Source organism: Lissotriton helveticus, chromosome 2_1 (assembly GCF_964261635.1).
Source record: "Lissotriton helveticus chromosome 2_1, aLisHel1.1, whole genome shotgun sequence".
In the NCBI taxonomy this organism is placed as follows: domain Eukaryota; kingdom Metazoa; phylum Chordata; class Amphibia; order Caudata; family Salamandridae; genus Lissotriton; species Lissotriton helveticus.
In genome coordinates this window covers 171,774,665-171,794,311 of record NC_136059.1, presented here as the reverse complement: position 1 = coordinate 171,794,311, position 19,647 = coordinate 171,774,665, and the positions used below count along the sequence as shown (strand labels likewise).

The following is a 19,647-nucleotide window of genomic DNA, read 5'->3' as shown; positions in this document are numbered from 1 at the left end:
AACAGTAGAGGTACCTGCTGTGTAGTCATAATCATTTAAGAATCATCAGGTGTACGACAGTCCGGGAAATAGAACATGCCCGTTTGCAAAACAGCACTCGCGGGCAAGAACGATGATATCCTGCAGTGCTGAGAAATGACATTCTATGAGAAAACGTGGAAAGGACACAAAATTCCAGCGTGTGCGGAGAAACTGAAACCGAGAGACTGTTCCCCCTGGTGGCCAACACGCACCACTGCCCAAGCAAAAGGCCGAGCGCAACAATTGCTAACGCATCCAAGACCAAATTATGCCCAGCAATTGCCGAAGTGCGGTGTTGCTGTAAACGGCACGAGAACCAACAAAAATCCAGCAGGCAAAGGGGTGGCCAGGACATCCAGCGAAAACGTCTCTCCGCTCCCGTCGTTGCCCGGCCTAAAGGCATGTACAAGCACCCTTGTTCTGTGTACCATGGCCTGGAGGGCGGCTGTGTGGACCAAGTGTACACTGCCCGACAGGGGGGGGATTAGGGGTGGTGGGTGGAAGGCCACTCCACCAGTCTGCCACTATAAAGACGTGCATGCCAAAACACAATCAAAAGCCAACATGCCTGTGCCCCACCAATAATTAGCCCTGAAGCCAGATGGCGCATCCTTACGCGGACATCTCGCACATAATTGCCTTTTAAAATGGCCGGACATGTACGCCATTACCCGCGTGCCCCGGACATGGTGAAGCGTACTTCCCATGCCAGTGGTGGCAAGTTGACGCCATTACCCACGTGCGCCGGACAAAGTAAGAGATACCGCCCCAGGAAATGGCCGGCTGCCCAGGAGCATGGAGTCTATCTTTCCAACAGACTGTAAAGATGTCTTTATCCTCTGATCGATATGTCACTGAGGCATACATGGAAAATAGTATAGTCGAGATCCGCCTACAACCTGTTTAGGACCAGCGCAAGGACCACACAAATCAACGCATTTCAGAATGCCATCCTCTACCATACCGGAAAAGAACAAAGCCGGAAATGAATAAGGCTGCCGAGGACAATAGCGCATCACTCCCCGCATGCTTACACAACCCTTGACCCTCGGACACCTGGAGCGAAACTCCCCCTCTAGCTCCAGCCACATTTTCTCTACCGCGCCAAAGGCACAACTGAGAAAACATGGTAGTTCGCACTTTAGCACGTTTCTAATTCATCATCACAAACAATATGCAGGTATATTTCTAAACCATAGAGACAATGATCAGCACACACCGTTGGTTCATATCCTTTTTTAACTACTTTCCTGCAAAATGGTAAAGCATTTAAGTGTTGTCAAAACGCATTGCGATTGCGACCCCACGATTTCTAGATGCTCTAGATACCACCACAGATGTCACTAATACCTCAAGTAGTGTGACATATGCCACAGAAACATGTCCACTAAACCTTCTCCTCAGGTATCGTTACTGCTAATGTGACGCTCGGACCCTGCGGGAAAGTCTGCGCTAGAACGTAGTGAGCGTCGCCACTGCAGAAGGACCGCACTGCCGAACGCAAACTCCAGCGCTGGCCCGGCGCCGCATACACCTGTGTAGTCGCCCAGGGTCACATGAACGCACCATGGGAGGACAATGCGAAGCCTCCGACCCGCCTCCCGACATGGGGACCCTGGCTGACGCCTCGGAGGCAGGGGGGTGGGGGAGAAATGAAGGACATGGTTCGAGTGAACGAAGGGGCTGGCCCCACCACCCCCCGACACACACCGCAGAAAACGCGAGGACGGGCTATACACCAGCGCGCCGACAAAAGCAGATTTTCTTAACCGGGCGGTGTTCTATTACACCACGAAAATATACAGCCAAGCCTCCCGGACGGACATAGGGGTGGGAGCTAGGTGCATGGTTGCTGGCAACGAACCCCGAGACAGGTGGTGCCGCCGACTGGACCCACTCCACCAAACCCAAATTGAGCCGCCCGTTGCTAGCGTTGCTGACAGGATGGGCCTGGGGCAGGGCAGTGAACAGCAAGGCGCGTAGCCATACTAAACCGTGGCGACGGAATGTTGAAAGATGCAAAGCGTAGCCTTTTGCTATCAATACTAATTGACCTAATTTTGGTGTCAATTGGGGTACATCTGCCCGCCCCCGCCCGGAAGCCAAAGCCGAAAACCAAAACTGCACTGCGACCGTTAGACTAAATGAGCCGACGCCGCGGCTCGAACACTGGTCCCCAGCTCCAGAGTCAGCAACTCTAACCGCTGAACACGCCTCTGGCTTCGAAAATGAGCCCATCGGGCCCCTATGCTGTTACTGTGCACAATACCTCCGTCAGACATAACTGACCCCCTAACGAAGAACCTATGTAACCCTTGCTTGGACAAAATGTCTCGGACAGATGAGAGAAAAACCCCCCCCACGAGCGCCGCCTCACCGTCGAAAGCCTAATACATTTGCAAGGCAGTCTCAAAACATCACACTGGTAAGTAACAAGAAAGGGACGGCAGCGACTCGAAAATGAACCTTGACGGTATTAAACATTAACTCCTAAACAGTGAATTCACACTAATACCCGGACGTAAGGATATCCCGCTAGACAGCCACACTTAGTGGTTTCCGACAGAAGGCATAGAGTAGCGGTGGACACTAGGACAGCAATTGCATTAGTAATCGCGCCCCCAATCAACCCGGGAAAGAAAGGATATCTGTGCCCTGAGGCACCGAATGCGGCACCGTGAATCCATAACATATCATAAAACCAACAATCACGCATGATTATGGCAAGCCGCACAAACATCTCGGCCCTAAAACCGAGAAAGCGCAAGAAAACCTAGCGTTCATGCAAACAAAACGCCTCTCAGCCCCGATTCCATGAGATGGGGGCCACGACCACTGGTCAGCTCAGCAGCACTGGTAAATATGGGGACAACACACTCGTATCTCCGCAGGCCCCAGTCACAAGTGCCGCCCCACTCCGGGGCCCAAATTAAGCCTTCTTGATCCCGTAGTCAGAAGCGATCAAAAGGAAACACTTTGCATGAACGATGGTATTCCTTGAATGCAAAATACACGGTACGTGCATAATGATGAAGCGGGTAAAAATTGGCTCATCCTTCACAGCTCCCCCCCATCAACATGAGTACAACCATAACGAGTCTTGGCCTTCGCCTGAAAGCCCGCGCACCACCAAGCATGCACTATCCCTTTGCCATAATCCTCACAAAAGAAACCAAGCAGCACGAGGATACGAACCTCCGACTCCGAAGAGACTGGTGCCTAAAACCGGATCCTTTGACCGCTCGGGCCACGCGCCCACCTGTAAATAACTGTACACATTAGAATACCACACACCGCGCCATACTTGAGGGCACTGCGCACAAGCACGATGTCGCGAGAAAGCATCCAGCTCAGGCCCCAGGTAGGAGCAATCAGAAGCGCCAGATGCACAGAGCATGGCTAAGCGTACACACGGAAAAACACGCTTACCCTACCCTTCGGCCACAGCCCCGATGATCGTAGAGGGTCGGCATCGGACTCCCGGGAGAACCATTACCCCACGGACAGTCCCACCACGCGGGGCTCCCCGGACCAGCCCGCACCCCCAAAGAGAATGCGAGGAAAATCAGACGACGAGGAAGGGGGACGGACGAGGCGAAGGAGGTAGGGAGAAATACACAACATTACACACCCACGCACAACCTGGGGAAGGTTCGACCCGCCAAAATGCAATATTTGTAAATCCTACAATTGCCGCCACAATACCACACAAACATGGCCACTCCAGCGCCGGAGAGATCACACAAAAGACGCCCAAACCTTTAGGGAAAACGGGACTCGGTATAGCAAATACAGCGGGGCCCGACAAGAACAGGCCGGGCCCGCGCTGACCGGAGGACAAAGACCGGAAGGAAAACCGGACGTCCCCCCCACAGCAGCCCGCTCTAGCGGGCCGCCTCGCCAGGCTCCCACCTCACACGGAGGGAGCAGGCGGCTACAGTAAGGGGGGGGGGGGAGAGGGTAGGCCCAAGGCCTCGCTCACCTCAACACGACGAGGTAGTCACAAAAGAGTGTCCCGCAAGATCGTACGGCGTCCGGGCGGCAAAGAGGCTTAGGATGGGGGCACCACAGCATAAGTACCCCTGAAGCCCCTCCCCGCCGCCCGGACGAGATTCTCGGCAAGCCGCCTCCTCCAACCGGTGAGGCGGATGTGCCGGACAGGCAAGTGGGGGCGGGACCGCCCTCCTTGACTAGGTACCCGCCCTCTTGATGGCCACTGCGTGGCCTCGGGCAGGCGCATTTCTGTGCCAGTGGGGCCCTAGCAGAGGCCGGGTTCAGGGTTGTAAGCACGCTCCTCTTTTGCCTCTACATAGATGCCAAAACATCCGATTCAAGCGGGAGACTCGCTTTCTTTTTTAGCCAAAAATTGATTCTGGCTGTTTCCCTCCTAAAATTGCCTCTGCTTCAATAGAAGTCAATGAGAGAAATGCATTCTCTCGATTATTTTCTTTAAATCTCCCACTTTTCTATTCTAAAATGTTGGCATGTATGCTCTACTGCAGGCTTTTAAATAGGTTCACATTGGGATCACAAATAGGCCAGAGCAACCCGAAAATAATGGCCCACGTTCACGGTGCACTGCCTGTCACAAAATATTGTATGGCTAGTATTCGGGATCGCACATCCATATAAAGACGCTGTCAATGGCAAAATTCTGCCACTGGCACATTGTATGCATTTTGTGGCATGAACAGGGTGCTCGTGGCATATGGGAGGCATTCCATACCAAAATTCAGACCCTGGCACAACAGAGGTAATTGTTGACCTACACGGGCATCTACTGCACGTTTTGAAATAAACGGGGTCAACGCCTGGGGAGTGTTTGTCTGCATTGACTTGGCACACCATTGAAGCACTCAGTAGACGTTTGCAAAAGATGCAGGGTTTTGAAGCATAAGAAGATTTACAAATTGACCTCCTTGGCAAGTTTAGGAGTGATTTAGCCAAAGGTCGCCAGATTATTTGCTTCCTGAATGATGGTAGGGGTGTCCAAGACTAGACTTTGTTGTGTGAGTTTCCTCCACTGGACAATGCAAGTTCTCTTGACATTCTGTCCAACCTTAAATCGGGTTCTCCACAGGATCCGTGCCCGGCCAAGTGTTTAGCGAACTTGGCACCTGTGCTAAATGACTTGGTCAACCCCATTTTAAATATGTCACTCTTATCTGGGGTAGTTCCTAAGGCTTGGAAGAGCGCCATGATCCTGCCACTCCTGAAAAAACCAGCACTCGACCCTCTGGTCCATGCCAACTACAGACCTATCTCCTTACTCCCGGCTCTAGCGAAAGTGACTGAGAGGTTTGTTCACAGATCGATATCTAACTTCATCGAGGAAAACGATCTGTTACATAACACCCAATCCGGTTTCCGTGCGAATTTTAGCACGGAAACTGCGCTCCTCGAAGTCACAGACGCTATCCGGGAGGAGCTGGATGCTGGAAGAAAGGCGGTATTGGTCATGCTTGATCTGTCGGCGGCATTCGACACCGTTCCCCATGCGCTTCTCCTTGCTAGACTCTGGGATTTTGGTTTGCAGGGAACGGTGTGGAGATGGCTTCAATCCTTCTTAGCCGACCGCCGACAGACAATCTGGGCTCCTCCGTACTCCGCTGAGATGCCGCTGCTAGAAGTGGGGGTTCCTCAAGGGTCCATCTTGAGCCCCCTCCTTTTCAACATCTTTATGGCTCCTCTGGCAGCGGTCGCGGAGTCTTTCGGTGCCCGGATTGTCACCTACGCTGACGATACCCAGCTCCTGTTTGTGAGCAACAGGAATGGCCTGTTTAATGACGAGCAGATCAGAGGTTGTCTGAGTGCGGTTTTCGAGTGGTTAGGACACCATGGACTGAAATGCAACTCCGACAAGTCGGAGCTGCTCTTTTTCGGGTGCACCTCCGAGCCAGATTGGAAACCCTGGTGGCCGCAGGAGATGTCTCCCCCAGTTAGCACATCCCAGAAGGCCAAAAATTTGGGAGTGATCATTGATAATGACCTTTCTTTTGGTCCACATATTTCCTCTCTCACGGGGAAATGTTTTGGCATTCTACGGATGCTACGTAAATTTCTACCTTTAGTATCCATTGAGCACAGGAAAATTATTGTCCAGGCACTGGTGGGATCCAGACTGGATTACGCCAATGTCTTATTTCTGGGGCTTCCCAAATACCTGGTCAGGCGTCTTCAAGTCACTCAGAATTCTGCAGCCCGAGCGGTCTTTGGTCTCCCAAGAAGAGCTAGAGCCACTGCTCTTCTTTCGACCTTACATTGGCTCCCGGTTGATAAAAGGATTCTTTTTAAAACTTTGACTACGACCTACAAGGCCTTACATGGCATCGGTCCAAAATATATTTCCAATCGTGTGTCTTGGTACCAGCCTTCCAGATCTCTTAGATCTGCCGCGCTATCCAAAGTGAAGGTTCCCATCATTAAGCGCGCCAGAGCAGGAGGTCGGTCTTTCCGCTATCTAGCTCCTCGTGCCTGGAATGACCTTCCGATTTCTCTAAGACAGGCTTCTAGCCTGATGTCCTTCCGAAAGGCCCTTAAAACATGGCTTTTCCCTTAGACCGCTGCTGTTTTTTTCTTTATGCGTGTGTTGCGATTCCCTTCAGTGTTATGTTTCTCCCTCACTTAGTGGGTACCTTCGAAAAAGCGCCGGGATGCTCCAACTGGAGTGGCCGTGCGCTATAGAAGCACAAATATAACATAACATAACATAACATAACTAGACGTCCAGTAAAATGCTTAGACCACGGTGTCTTGTCCAAAGTAGAGTTTCCATTATACAACAGTTTAAAGGTAGAGTGCTTTCTCTCATCCATTGATATGTGTGGTCTAGGCCACCAGTAATGTTGTAGCCCTCTGCATTGTTCTCCAAGTAAAACTAGTTCTGTAGAAAGTACACCATTTTGCTAGATGGAAGAAACTGCACCAGCATTCTTCAAATAGTGCTCTGAGGAAGCACTGAACTGTGGAACACTAAGTATTGTGCAATATCAGTCTCTTTGACTCACACTCTCTAGAAATGGTATGTTTTGTATGAATCTGTCCTTGCTGTAGTGCGGTGTGGACTCTGAGTTTACATGAGTGTCTTTGTGACAGAATGCGCACTATAGATATACAATCAGTTGTATGGGTGTGGTTTGGCCAGAGTGTAATTGTCATTCTGGGTTCAGGATCTTATGTCCGAGTGGTTTCTGGCATTAGTGTTGTAGGATCTTTTATAAAAGTGTGACTTTGAATATAATGCTGTTTACGCTTTGGGTATGTGTTCTTCTGTACGATCGTATCTTTTCTATGATGCAGTGCGCATGCTGCACATGAGTTCCTTTGCACGAGTGTGTCTGGCTGCAGTCTGCTGTGCACTCTGGGTAAGACGCTTTTTTTTCAAATGGTAGAGGGTAGTGTGTGTGTACTTTGGCTCTGGTGTCTTTTGTATTTGTTTGCCTTCAGCAGCGGTGCACAGAGAACTAGAGGGATAGCGTCCATTGCACGAGTCTGGTTTTGGTCACCATCGTGTTTATGGAAGTTTGCGTCTGCTTTTAACAGAGACACTGTGTCAATTTATTTTTCGCTGTCTTTGGCAGCAGTGGATTGTGGGCATTGGGTATGTGGTCCTTTGTGCAGATTTGTCTGGGAATGGTGCAGGTTGAACTCTGGGTGAGTGTTTTTTATGAGAGTTTGTCTGTGACTCAATATGATATGGTATCAAACCTGGCTTAAGAGGGTCTCTGACTGGTGAAATAAGGGTCATGGAGATGGTCTGTGATCTAAGGTGATATTCAGGACAGAATCTTGTGTTTGAGACCTGTTCGGGCTAAGAAGCAGTGTGCAAGCAGGGTGTGTGATGTTAGGGTATGATCGGGTGAGGTAGGAGCCTTGTCCGATTTTCTTTAGTCACAGCCTCCATCCAAAGTGAAGTTAATTTCTAGACAAGTTTCAAATGTGCTTTAGCACACCCTGCTCATAGCCCCTGATGCAACTCCATGAGCACCACCAAAGGAGTTCTAGAGACCTACTAAGGCTATGGGATAGAAGATTGAAAGAATTTCAAAGTGGGATGTCCTCGACAAACACATTTCATACTTGGCAAATGAATGTGGCAAGTGGATGGTGGAGTGTGGGGGTAGGGGAGGACAGGTTTCACTCTTACCAGGGTCCTTAGTGAGGGCATTGGTCTTTCTTGTTGAACCTCAGGTGGGGAGGCTTGAGACTAAAGATGGGTATTACTACGAAAGAAGGGGCAGTCAGTGGGAAGCAGATATTTAACTGGACACTCAGAGCTCATAGGGTCTACAGTAGAAGGGTTGGATTGGCTAAGTGGGCCAATCCGATGGGCCAGTGCCAGAGTGCCAGCTGTGGGCCGGTTTATGTGGCTGTAGTTGGGCCATCCTTAATTTGGCCCCAGTTTCTTCCATCTAGAAAAATGATGTACTTTCTTCAGAACTAGTTTTACTTGGAGGCTGCACTTCCTTGGAGAACAATGCAGAGGGCTACAATATTAACACTTGCCTAGACCACACACATCAATGTATGAAAGAAAGCACTCTATCCTTAAACTGCTGTAAAATGGAAACTCCACTTTGGACAACAAAACACCACGGTCTTAGCATTTTACTGGACGTCTAGTCTTAGACAGCCCTACCATCATTCCGGAAGCAAACAATCTGGTGATCATCTTTTGCTAATTCACTCCTGAACAAGTCCAGGGGGTCAATTTAAAAATCTCCTTATGCTGCAGAACCCTTCATCGCTTGCAAACGTCCACTGAATCAAACTGACAAAATGCCTTGTTTTGGCACAGATTGTTTACTGTCATCTGATCTAACCAAGGAATGCAAAAAAAATGAAGTATCAAATGTTTGAAATTAACGCAGCCGAGGGTAATGACACGAGCCTCATTGTAGTTCATCTTTTTTCCCCATTCGACCACCTCAAAGAGGACCCAGCCTTATGCAACTCATCCTTGGTTCTTTTCAAATGAGAATAGTCCAGCCCAAACTGCCAAGTGAGGTCCCCTCTGAACCAGAACACAAGCAACCCCATACCGATTCCAGCCTTGTAGGGCCTCGTCAGTCGGGTGTGGCTTGGATCCTGTGGCACAGCGAGAACAGAACCCTTCTCCGGGTATACACAAGTGAAGGGTGGAATGCTTGATTTAATCTCCGGCATTGGTAATTACTCAGGTCTCATTCAGTCCATACAGGCTTGCTAACATATGAACTGACTCTTTAATGCTACAAAATTAGGCGACCACGATCTGCATAACGACTCTGAAACCACTCGATTGGCTGCCTTTGGATGCAAGGATTAAAACTTAACTATAGGAGGTCCAACACACTTGCAGATGCTGGTTCCTCATCACATCCAGTTCAGTTCATAAACTTTATTTCGATTTAAAAAATCACAAAAGTTGATCCATAACAATAGAGTGGTGAAAATACAATAAAACAATCCATAAAATGAATAAATAACCATCAATTCACTTATTGTGCAAATTAAAGCCAAGAATATACACTAAGCTCATGAAAAACCTTGATAAAACAGAGAAGAACCCTGATAAGTGGAGCATTTACAGCAATTCATTCTCCAACGCAGCAAAACAGAGATACCACCAAACTATGTACAAAAGCTCAGGCAAGAATTTTAAAGTGCATTGTGCAGGGTACGATTACATGGCATAACTTTTCACAAGGTATCTAGTTTTGAATGGTTATTGTAATAACCCGTCATTAGGTGTTAAAATTGAAATTTGAGCGAATAACCCACGCCCGTCCCAAGAACTTAGCGACAGCTATCACTATCGGCTCTTCCAATGAAGTGGTTAGAATCCTAATAGCCTCATTGCTCATCCTGGTTCCCATGTTCTGACAAACAGGTTTCAACCATCTTTGCCTAGGTCTATGATAGGCTAGGCAAGCAATTAAAATGTGAGCCACTGTCTCTACCAGATTTAAACAATAGGGACAGGCACTGCTATTCGAACCTTTCCATTTCCTTGTAAATGCCTTAGTGGGTAAAGAGCCCACCCTAAATTGGTGGTATAGTTTTCTATGGTTAGGACAGTAATTAAGTCCCAAACTTGGCTTCATGTTTTTGATCAAGAAATGCTGTAGACATAGACAGCCCAGTGGAAGACGCATAGCACGTCGATACAACCATATACCAATAAGCTGCCTTAAGCTCTGCCTTAGATGGAAATACAGCAGCCCCAGAATCTGTCCATATTCGGCTCATACCCATCTCATTAAGTGTGTCCCTCACACACTTAAGCCATGAAATTTTGTTTAAAACATCAGAGTTCTTGACATCGTTTAGTGCCAACACATAATGTTTTAGCTCGGGAGTCACCCAAATCCTCCTCCAATAAGCAATTGACCTAAACTTTGCCACATACTTAATGGAGTGGCAGCCCAGATCCAAGAACAATGGTAACAGTAGAGTAGACTGGGGGAGCCCAATTAGAGACCGCAAAAACTTATTTTGCCCTGAAACCAAATTATCCAGGTTAGCATAGCCCCACAATTCCGCTCCATATAGAATGGAAGCACCAATTTTAGTGTTGTATATTTGAAGTACCGGGGCTATCGGTTTCGTGTGTGATGATTTGTGCTCTTTAATCAAAACACCTGACAATTGGGCATGCTTAGCTGTAAGAAGGTCTATTTGTGGTTTCCAACTTACTTTGCGATCAATATGAACCCCCAGATAGGAAAATGTATCTGTGTGTTCCAATTGCCCGTCCGTCATAACGCCACTACCGACAATCCGCTTGTGTTTGTGAAGGACCATGTACTTTGTTTTGTAGGGACCATGAACTAATTGTGGATAAAACACCTCAAATCTAGTAAGGGCTCTTTGAAGGCCCATTCTAGTCTTTGAGAGGATGAGGGTGTCGTCGGCGAACATGAGTAGGGGGATCCTTGTCCCTGCTTGGGAGGGGGCGTCGGTGGGAAAATCCTTAAAGTAACTCACCACCCCATTTATATATAAAGAGAACAATGTCAGGGCTAGGACGCACCCGTGCCTGACCCCCTTTTCAATTGGAAACTTATCTGTAAGACCTCCCTCAGCGCCCCATCTCACCTGCGCATAGCTTGCAGTGTGTAGCCTGACCAGCAGAACCAAAATCTCCCTGGGCATACCTAACTTCAAAAAGCATTGCCACATCTTAGTTTGGGGAACAAGATCGAACGCTGACTTCAAGTCAACAAAAGCAGCGCATAAAGTGCCACCCCCTATTACCACAGTACGCCAGTATAAAAGTATAAATCTAAACACCTGATCTATGGTGCTTGTGCAGGACCGGAACCCAGCCTGCAGATTGGACAGGATATTGTATTCTTCCAGCCAGGACTGAAGTCTATTTAGGATCATTCTTGCCAGGACCTTTTGTATACAATCTAATAGGCTAATGGGCCTATAGTTCCCAGGCATTGAACAATCTCCTTTTTTAAGAATTGGTAGTATTTCCCCTCCTGCCCACGTACTTGGCGTTGGTGCACCACTAGCCACAGCATTTGCTACAATCTGTATATATTCAGCCTAGTTTGGTATATCGTGGTTGAAAAGGTCAGCCGGAATGCAAACGGGCCCCGGAGCCCTCCCTCTAGGAATAGATTGAAGTGCAACTTCCACCTCACATTTAGAAAAAGTTATATTAGTATCCGGAGGTGGAATCATTAGTGTTCCGGAATTGACCTCTGCACTAGAAAACTGTGCAGTGAAGTGGAAAACCCACCTTTCTGGCTCTACATGATTGTGTGGGACATTATTAGGAGCACCGCTGCCCCACCTAACCAAATGCCAAAACACACACATATTCCTCCCACAGTAAGCTTCCAACAAGTCCCCCCAATGCCGTTCGTTCCAGGCCCTTTTAGCATGATACTGGGCCCTTTTGTAATCAACTCTGGCCATAGATATTGCAGGCCTATCCTTGGACCGTATTGCTGCTGCAAGTTGTTTATATGCAGCTCGGCAAGAAGTACCATACCCAGCTGCCGCTTTGTGACCACTGTGGTGACTAGGGTTCTTAATTCCCTTTATAAAATGGCTTTTAAGCATAAAAAACAATTCCTCATGGATCTGCACTATTTTTGCATTCGCCTCCCCCTGTGTTGCACAAACCCACAATTTACTAATGGCACTAGCTAGCAAGTGCTCTTCATTCTGAAGAACATTTGCCCACTTGACATGTCTAGTGTCATTAGTCAGTGTAACTTCAACAAAGTCAGAACGTGGTGCTAAACTAGCTCCACAGGCTGGCGTTGTGCTTAAGACTGAGAGCACATGGGGGTTGTGGTCACTCTCAGGTCTTTCGCAGACCTCCATATCAACAAGGTTACGCCAAAGCTCCTTGTTTAGGAAGAAAAAATCGATTCTGCTAGACCGTACCCCATTGGTAAAAGTATGAGAGCCTAATTTGTCTGACTTAGTTCTTCCATTAGCGACCCTTACCCCGTGCTCCAGACAAAATACTTTTAATTGAAGGCCTGCGCATGACCATTTTTTAATCGGGGGGGATGTCTAGCTGGGGGATGGACCACTCAGCATCCTCCTCAGTGACAAGATTAATATCGTGAATATCCAGAGGTTTAAACGAACAGTTAAAATCACCAGCTATTGTGACATTGTTACCAACTCTGTGATCTAATAAAAACAAATCTAACATAGAAACAATAGGAGAAGCTTTCCCCCTTGCAAGCCTCGGGCATAAACATTAATAAGTAATGTATCCGGAACTGTAAAACCCGATATCCTTACTATTAAGATGTCCTTGGAATCAATATTCACCTCCTGCGCAGAGTACAGCCCAGTCTGTCTGACCCAGGTAGTCAGTCCACCCTTGGGCCTGCCACGTTCGCCCTTGTCAGCAGCTTTCGTGAAGTTTAAATAGCCCTGGCGAAACACTGCGTCAGTTGCCCATGTTTCTTGGAAACACAATATGTCTACCTGCTCAATATAATTAGACCAGTCTGCAGAATTAATTTTTTGCGATATCCCCGCGATGTTCCAAGAAACTAACTTTAAACCTCGCACATTTCTGGGATTATCATTAACATAGCCTGGTTGGTCACAAAAATCATTTGGCACCCCAACTACATCACCAGCTACCTGCAACAGCTCATCCAGGAGACCCCAATCGGAGACCCTACCATTATCCCTTCTACACGCCTCCCCCCATCCCAATGCCCTTTTGGGGATATATTATCTGGCAGGTTACACACTGGTACCCCTGACCTCCCTCTCAGGGTAGATGGTAGCCGGAGATTCACACTACATACATCTGATGGGTGTAGTCAATCAATGTCCTCCAGTGTAGAGAGGGGGTCAAATCTATTAAGTGTCGGTACTACATAATCATAGGAAACGCAAGCCTGGCTAGTATTTCTTACACTGCCTCTAACTACAGTGGTTGGTATAGGTGTTCGATGAAAAAAACCAAGGGGGAATATGTGAATGCTTGCCTCACTCAAGTCGCTCGTCCCTGCTCTTTCCAAGATTGTTTGCACAAGAAGTGGGAACCCAAAACTAATCACCACACAGTCCCCTCTACATTGCTTCTGATTGGTCCCTATCCATGGGACTCTACGTACCATTTTAAACTCGCTGAATAGACAGCCACCCAGCCCAGTCCTGAGATTTAACACGTGTAGTGCTTTGTTCTTTAACGATTCCCAATGTTCAGCATTATTGGTAGTCACAAGTACTGGTACATTGGAGAGGACGATGGTGTAGGGTGTTGCTTCCGGGGGGAGAATGAGGTTACTACAAGGATTGGCATAGCTCTCCCTTAAGGTACCTATTTCCCGACTCCTACACTGTTCCCTGGAACGTATATGGCCATTTAATAATGATTGTTGACTACTCGCAATGGCATTAGGAGCAGAGCCCCTCCTGTCGTCACTGCCATTAGTGCATCCTGTCTCTATAGGATTGCAATTGCTCTGCACTGTGGCTAAATTGGGTACGGATGACTGCCCAGTCGCGGCCTTGCCCGTATTTGATACTGATAATGGCATGTGTTGCTCCAACTTACACAATCTAGTATCAATATCTAAAAGTTTGGAAAAAAGGGGGTCTAACTGGGCCACCATTTTTTCACCCGTTTTATAGAGGAGCTCTTCTTCAAAGTCCCTAAACAGATCTTTAATATAGGATCTATCCTCTTCCTTGTCGTTTTTTCGCCCAATATTGGCCAATGCGGAGGCAGCTATCTGGGTCCCCACTTTTTCACCGGATTTACCCCTTGTTTTAGCCACCTTGCTGGCATGTGTTAACATATGCGGCTGCCCACACGCCTTCCGTTTTTTATTAGTGTTTAAGTCCTCGCCTACCTTTGCCTGCTCTAATCTCTGTTGCCGTGGATTTTTCTTTGGAGCAGGGGAAGCATCAGGGGATACTATACTACTGTTAGTTAGGAGAGTCTGTACATCAGGGGTGTGAATCTCGGCAGTCACCAAGTGAGTATTGACAGCTTTTGGGGCCTCAAGGGAAGGGAGGCTAGATAAACAAGGACCTGTTGAAACTCGATGGGATTGGGGTTCCATAGATAGTCTTTTTTCGGTTATCTTGATCTCATGCATGAGAACCGACTCAGCCCGTGTTAGAAAGGCATCTAATGTACCCACTACCCAGGATCCACTCCCTCCCATACAATCAACTTTAGACATATTGGTTCTCAGGTTATGACCCACGAACTTAAGCAAGACTGTAGTACACAATTATCAGTGGCAACATATAATACCAGTATTAGCTACACAGATACCAAAAGTCTTACGTCAAATCAATGGGCATCAATGGGGTTCCCAATAGCAAATTTAGTCAATAGTGCCTATGTCCTTACTGATGGGGTGAGGACGACTTTCCTCCAGATGTTGTGGCTAAGAGAGTGGGCCCAGCCCGGCCTCCTCCGGGCTGTGACGGGCGAAGGACGGGCCCACCCTTGGCCCAGGCTTCACCCGTGCGCGTCCCGTGCCGCGGGAGCCCCAGCGAAGTTTTATCCTCCTCAGGTTGATTGGCCGTGACCTGTGGCCTCGCTGCTGATCCCGCGAGAGCGCGCTGCCTTCTGGGGACTGGAGTCCCGGCAGCCCAGCGCTCCGCGGTGGATGTGGACAAACATGCAGAATCTCAGGAGCTTTTGGCGGACAGGTCCCCGGGCAGCACAGAAACAAAAACGGGTAGGGCAAGGTTTCCAAAAGGGCGTCCCCACATCCAATGTTGGAGCGTTTCATCCACAGCTTCACATTTGATTCCTCGCTTTTGGTTCAACTGCAAAAGCACAGAGGGCATTCCTTAGGAGAGCTGAGTCCAATGTTCTGTAGTGCCTTGGTGACCCCAACTCAGAGCCTGACATAAACAACTATGAGAAGGTGTTTGCTTGAAACTGAACCATGTTATATGATCGAAGAATTTGGCTTTAATTCCCATCATTCCAACCTGACTCTAACCACCTGATTTTACCCATATTAGGCAGTGAATGGGTATATTTCTCGTTGTCCTTTGTAATGCCAGCTCTCTGAAGTAAGTGTGAGATGAGTTATTCTATTTAGCACACCCCTGTATCACATAGTTATGATTTGTCCTACAGAAAACCTCAGCTACTTTACATCCAAGGCTGCTCTCAGTTACCATGTCTTTGTCGCACTGTTCCAACCAACACATCCCTCACCACATGTACTGCGATCATAAATGGCTGCCTTTTTCTTTAACCCCTCCCATGCTCATGACGAGCTGAGCTTGTCATGCCCGTTGGAATGCTCGTACGTGGGGCTAATTCCCCTGCAGTGCTGAGCGTTCCATGGAAACGGGTGTGGCCATCAGGAGCTGAGCTCGTCATGAGCACACGGGTACCGTGGCTCACGACGAGCTGAGCTCGTCGTGAGCAACGGGGAGCTGTGCGCGCCCCCCAGCACAGCGGGGTAATGTGCCCCGCAGCCAAGGGGTTAAAAAGATGTTTTTGCAAAACAAGGAAGTCATCCTGAGTTCCCAGAACTCTTAGGATATCTGGAGAATAATAATTTCACATTGGACTTTTTCTAGAATACTCCTAGTGAATGCAATCACATAATATCTTGTTTCTTATTTTTTGCTAGCTTACAAAACTTTCCTGTAAGAAACCTTGTATGATTCATATAAATAACTAGTTGGAAAGGACATGCAGGCATAAGGCCAGCTTGCTCCTCTCACTGTTAAATGTTATTGTAGGCCTTCGTTTTCATGTGGCAAAGAAAAGCCAAAGAGCAAGAGACGGCAAAACAATTTTCAGAAAGTTGTTTGCACAATGTACATGTTGAGGGCACTATTTTATGAACATCGGAAACCATAAGCAGCCAATAGCATTCACTGGTGCAGAACTGTAAGCGAGGATGCTGTAAGTCAATGTTTTTTCTTACAAGCTTACTAACCGCTGGAGACCACATATAGACCACAGCTGTCCGTGGTTTGTGGTCTGAGAAGCCATGTCTGTCCACAACTCTCTGATCTAATTTGGATATGAATTTACCTGTTGCAAATGCAGTGTGCCTTCCAACCAGAAGATGTTCCCCATCGACTTTAAAAGAAAAATTTGTCTTACGGCCACCCACGAGCAGGCGAGGAGCAGGCTCAGGCGCATGTGAGGGATCTTCTATTCAGTACAAACATTCAACCACACTCTTAAGCTGTGCCCAACATATCATTTACAGCTACAGCAAGAGTCTTTGATTCTTGAATAAAGACATTTTGAGAATGGAGACCACCAACCCATCAAAGGAAAATTCCCTGGCACTGTGCTCTGATGTTGGTGATATGTTTCGCTCACTCTAATAGTTTTTACAGTTTATAAGCAGCTTCAGACCCATTGCCTTATTAGGTACATACGCACAAAAATGCAAAATCATAAAGGTAGGCCAGACCTACTAGAACTATTTTTGTGGCCATTTTTATACACACTGCAGCACTGTAGATGCTGCTTATTCCACAGGTCCTATTATAACAGTTTGCCCAGATACTTGCAGAATAATCTTTTAAGTTTGTTATGAATCATGCTGCAACGTATCCTACATTTACTACTCTTTCTAAAAAATCCCTTCTTTGTTATTCAGGAACCTCAACTGATCCACAGATTTTATTTTCTTCCTACGTATTTTAGTCACACCTTCACTAGAATATGCTGATCTCCTCTACTATGTTCACACCACATGGTTTTTAAAAGTCCATGTATTTTCTACTTTATACAGGTTTAAGTCTTTCTCATCTCCCCATTGTAAGATTCTAATGCAGACATTGCATCATTTAGTTACCCAATATTTATATCCTTCGGTTTGCATCGCACTGTAGGAATAGATGTTATTCTTGTCTTAGATGTTATGTACCTGGTCTCTTGGTCCTGGCAGAGAAAATGATGTCTGAAGTGATAAATTGATTAGTCACAGATACCTAGTCTGGCCCACAGGAAGATCTCTGTCACTCTGAAGGCGTTTTTGCTGGCAAAAATACATGGTGTTAGCCAATACAGTGGAGTGATCACAACTGCAGACAAAACTTTGTTTCTGGAATGAGCCTTTGCTCACATGAGAAACTAATTAATGTACAGCAGATTTAGCAAAGGGGATACAGTAAACAAACTTAGAAAGCAAGGCCCTTGGAAAGATAACACTTGTGAGCAATGCAGAGGGATTTTCGGTTTGATCCCACTCTCCAATTGGGTGTCAGTGCAGCTTGCGGAGAATGTGGGAGATGCAGGCAAGTAGGTGATGTGATGAGTACTAAGTCTTGCCCAGATAAACGCATTTTACTTACTGCATCTGAGCAGTAGCTGAGTGTATTTGCAAACGTTTATCACACCTAGTGGCAAAGGGCAGGTTATCTTGGGCAATTGAAACTGTACAGACTCACACCAAAATACCCAGATATCAGAATGGGTCTAGAAGAGGGCGGTGGGTGGCAGAGATCAGTTGATGAGACACCTTTCTCCTGTTACCCATTTTGAAAACCTTAGTTTGATAAGTCTGTGAATGTCACACATTTTGTACCAATGAGCCGCCAGCATATATTGACTGGTCCATGTGTCACCAGCATACATGAGTCATTTGCATGCGTGGGCCACCAGTCTAACACTGTGAGGTACACAACATTGCTGGGTACTCTGGGAGATAATGGGTGGTGACATATGTAATGAACAGAACTTTAAAAGTGACCAGTACCAGATGAATTTATGATTTTCCAAAGTTTTTGCTCCATATTTATATTGCTGAGTAAATTAATGTGTGGATAGCGACCACTGCATAGTTAGCGACCACTACATAGTGAATTATATTTAACTGCTTGTATGGCATTTATGATTGAATTTTGATTACAGTCAGATATGTATTGCCTGAATAAACCATTTTGTCTACCGGTGGCCGAGCTGACATTTGAATTTTGCAAGGCCAATTTAAAAACATGGTTGCACAGCTCTGAACTGCATACTATATTGAAATATGACTTATTGCCTTTCGTAGCCCATTTCACAGCTATAGTCCTGGTTAAGTATTCCCTTAAATAAACTACAATTGTTTCCATTTCAGGAACAATAATTATGTCACTGGGACCTGCCTACAAGAGCCTTCAAGGCCCAACATGTGTAGTGTAAGGAACTCTGAGTTCTGGAGCTCCTACACGATGAACATCACGGAGGAGAATCCCTTGGGATACAGTTTCCGTCTTCTGAAGGTGCTTATGCACTCGATCGGTGAGTGTGAGGTCTGTCACTGAATGATGTCACTCTCCTTTCATCCCTCTATAGGCATCACTCTACTGAAGCTAAAGGACATGCTACACCTAATGTCTAAATGATGCTTTCATTGTGTGTGGATACTGACCCCTATGATGCTCCAGGGCCTGCAGGTCCTCCAAGCATGCTAGCGTATACAAGTATGGTCCTTGTTTATATTGCTTACTGCATGCTGAACTACTTTCTATAGCCTTGGACCATCAAGGCTCTACTGCAGGAGAAGTATTTCTCTCTCACATGTACCTGCTATCCCAGAATCTCCAAGAAGGGACATGAACTTTCTAAAAATTTCTTGTTTTCAAACTACAAATTTAAATCTTTTAAGTTGCTAATTACAGCTAATCAAATGCAACAAGAAGATTCCACTTATAGGAACACTGTTATAACTCATCATAAAACTTAAAAAAAAAAAAAAATCACTGAGCAAACCTCATTTGAATTAGAAAGTCATTGCGGGTCGTGCTCTACTCCCCAAATAGAGCCCTGTCCTCGGCCTAATCCAATGTTGTTCTCCCGCCACTCTTTCATCCATTGCGAAACAAGGCGAACCATTCCTTTGTGAGAGCCACTCGCAATACCATATGAAACATTCTCTGCATTGTGTTTTAAAAGCCAGTATTAACATTTTTGGCAAACAATGCGCCAGGCTCATAATTTGTCTTGTTTATCAGAAGCAATTTTATTGTTTGTTACAGTCATGTGTAGATGTAAGTAATAATTTTCTCCTGATTCACAGAAGATTACACAATGAAAACATTTGCTTGCTTTGGGTTAGGGAATTTTCAAAATTGCTCAAATTGTTTTGCTTTCTTCCCATTGGAAACATTTTCCTAATGCAAGACTTTCCTTCTGCATCCCCTTGTAAAAATGGTGGT

The 19,647-nt window shown here is 46.7% G+C and overlaps 1 protein-coding gene across 2 annotated transcripts in view; it reads left to right on the top strand.

Moving 5' to 3' along the window:
- Positions 1–19,647, top strand: part of IL11RA (interleukin 11 receptor subunit alpha) — a 334,633-nt gene that overhangs the window by 288,478 nt on the left and 26,508 nt on the right. For both annotated transcript variants that reach the window (XM_078674689.1, XM_078674688.1), the window contains exon 7: positions 18,567–18,730. In XM_078674689.1, coding sequence (XP_078530815.1) covers positions 18,567–18,730 — 164 coding nt within the window. The remainder of the gene's footprint in view (positions 1–18,566; positions 18,731–19,647) is intronic.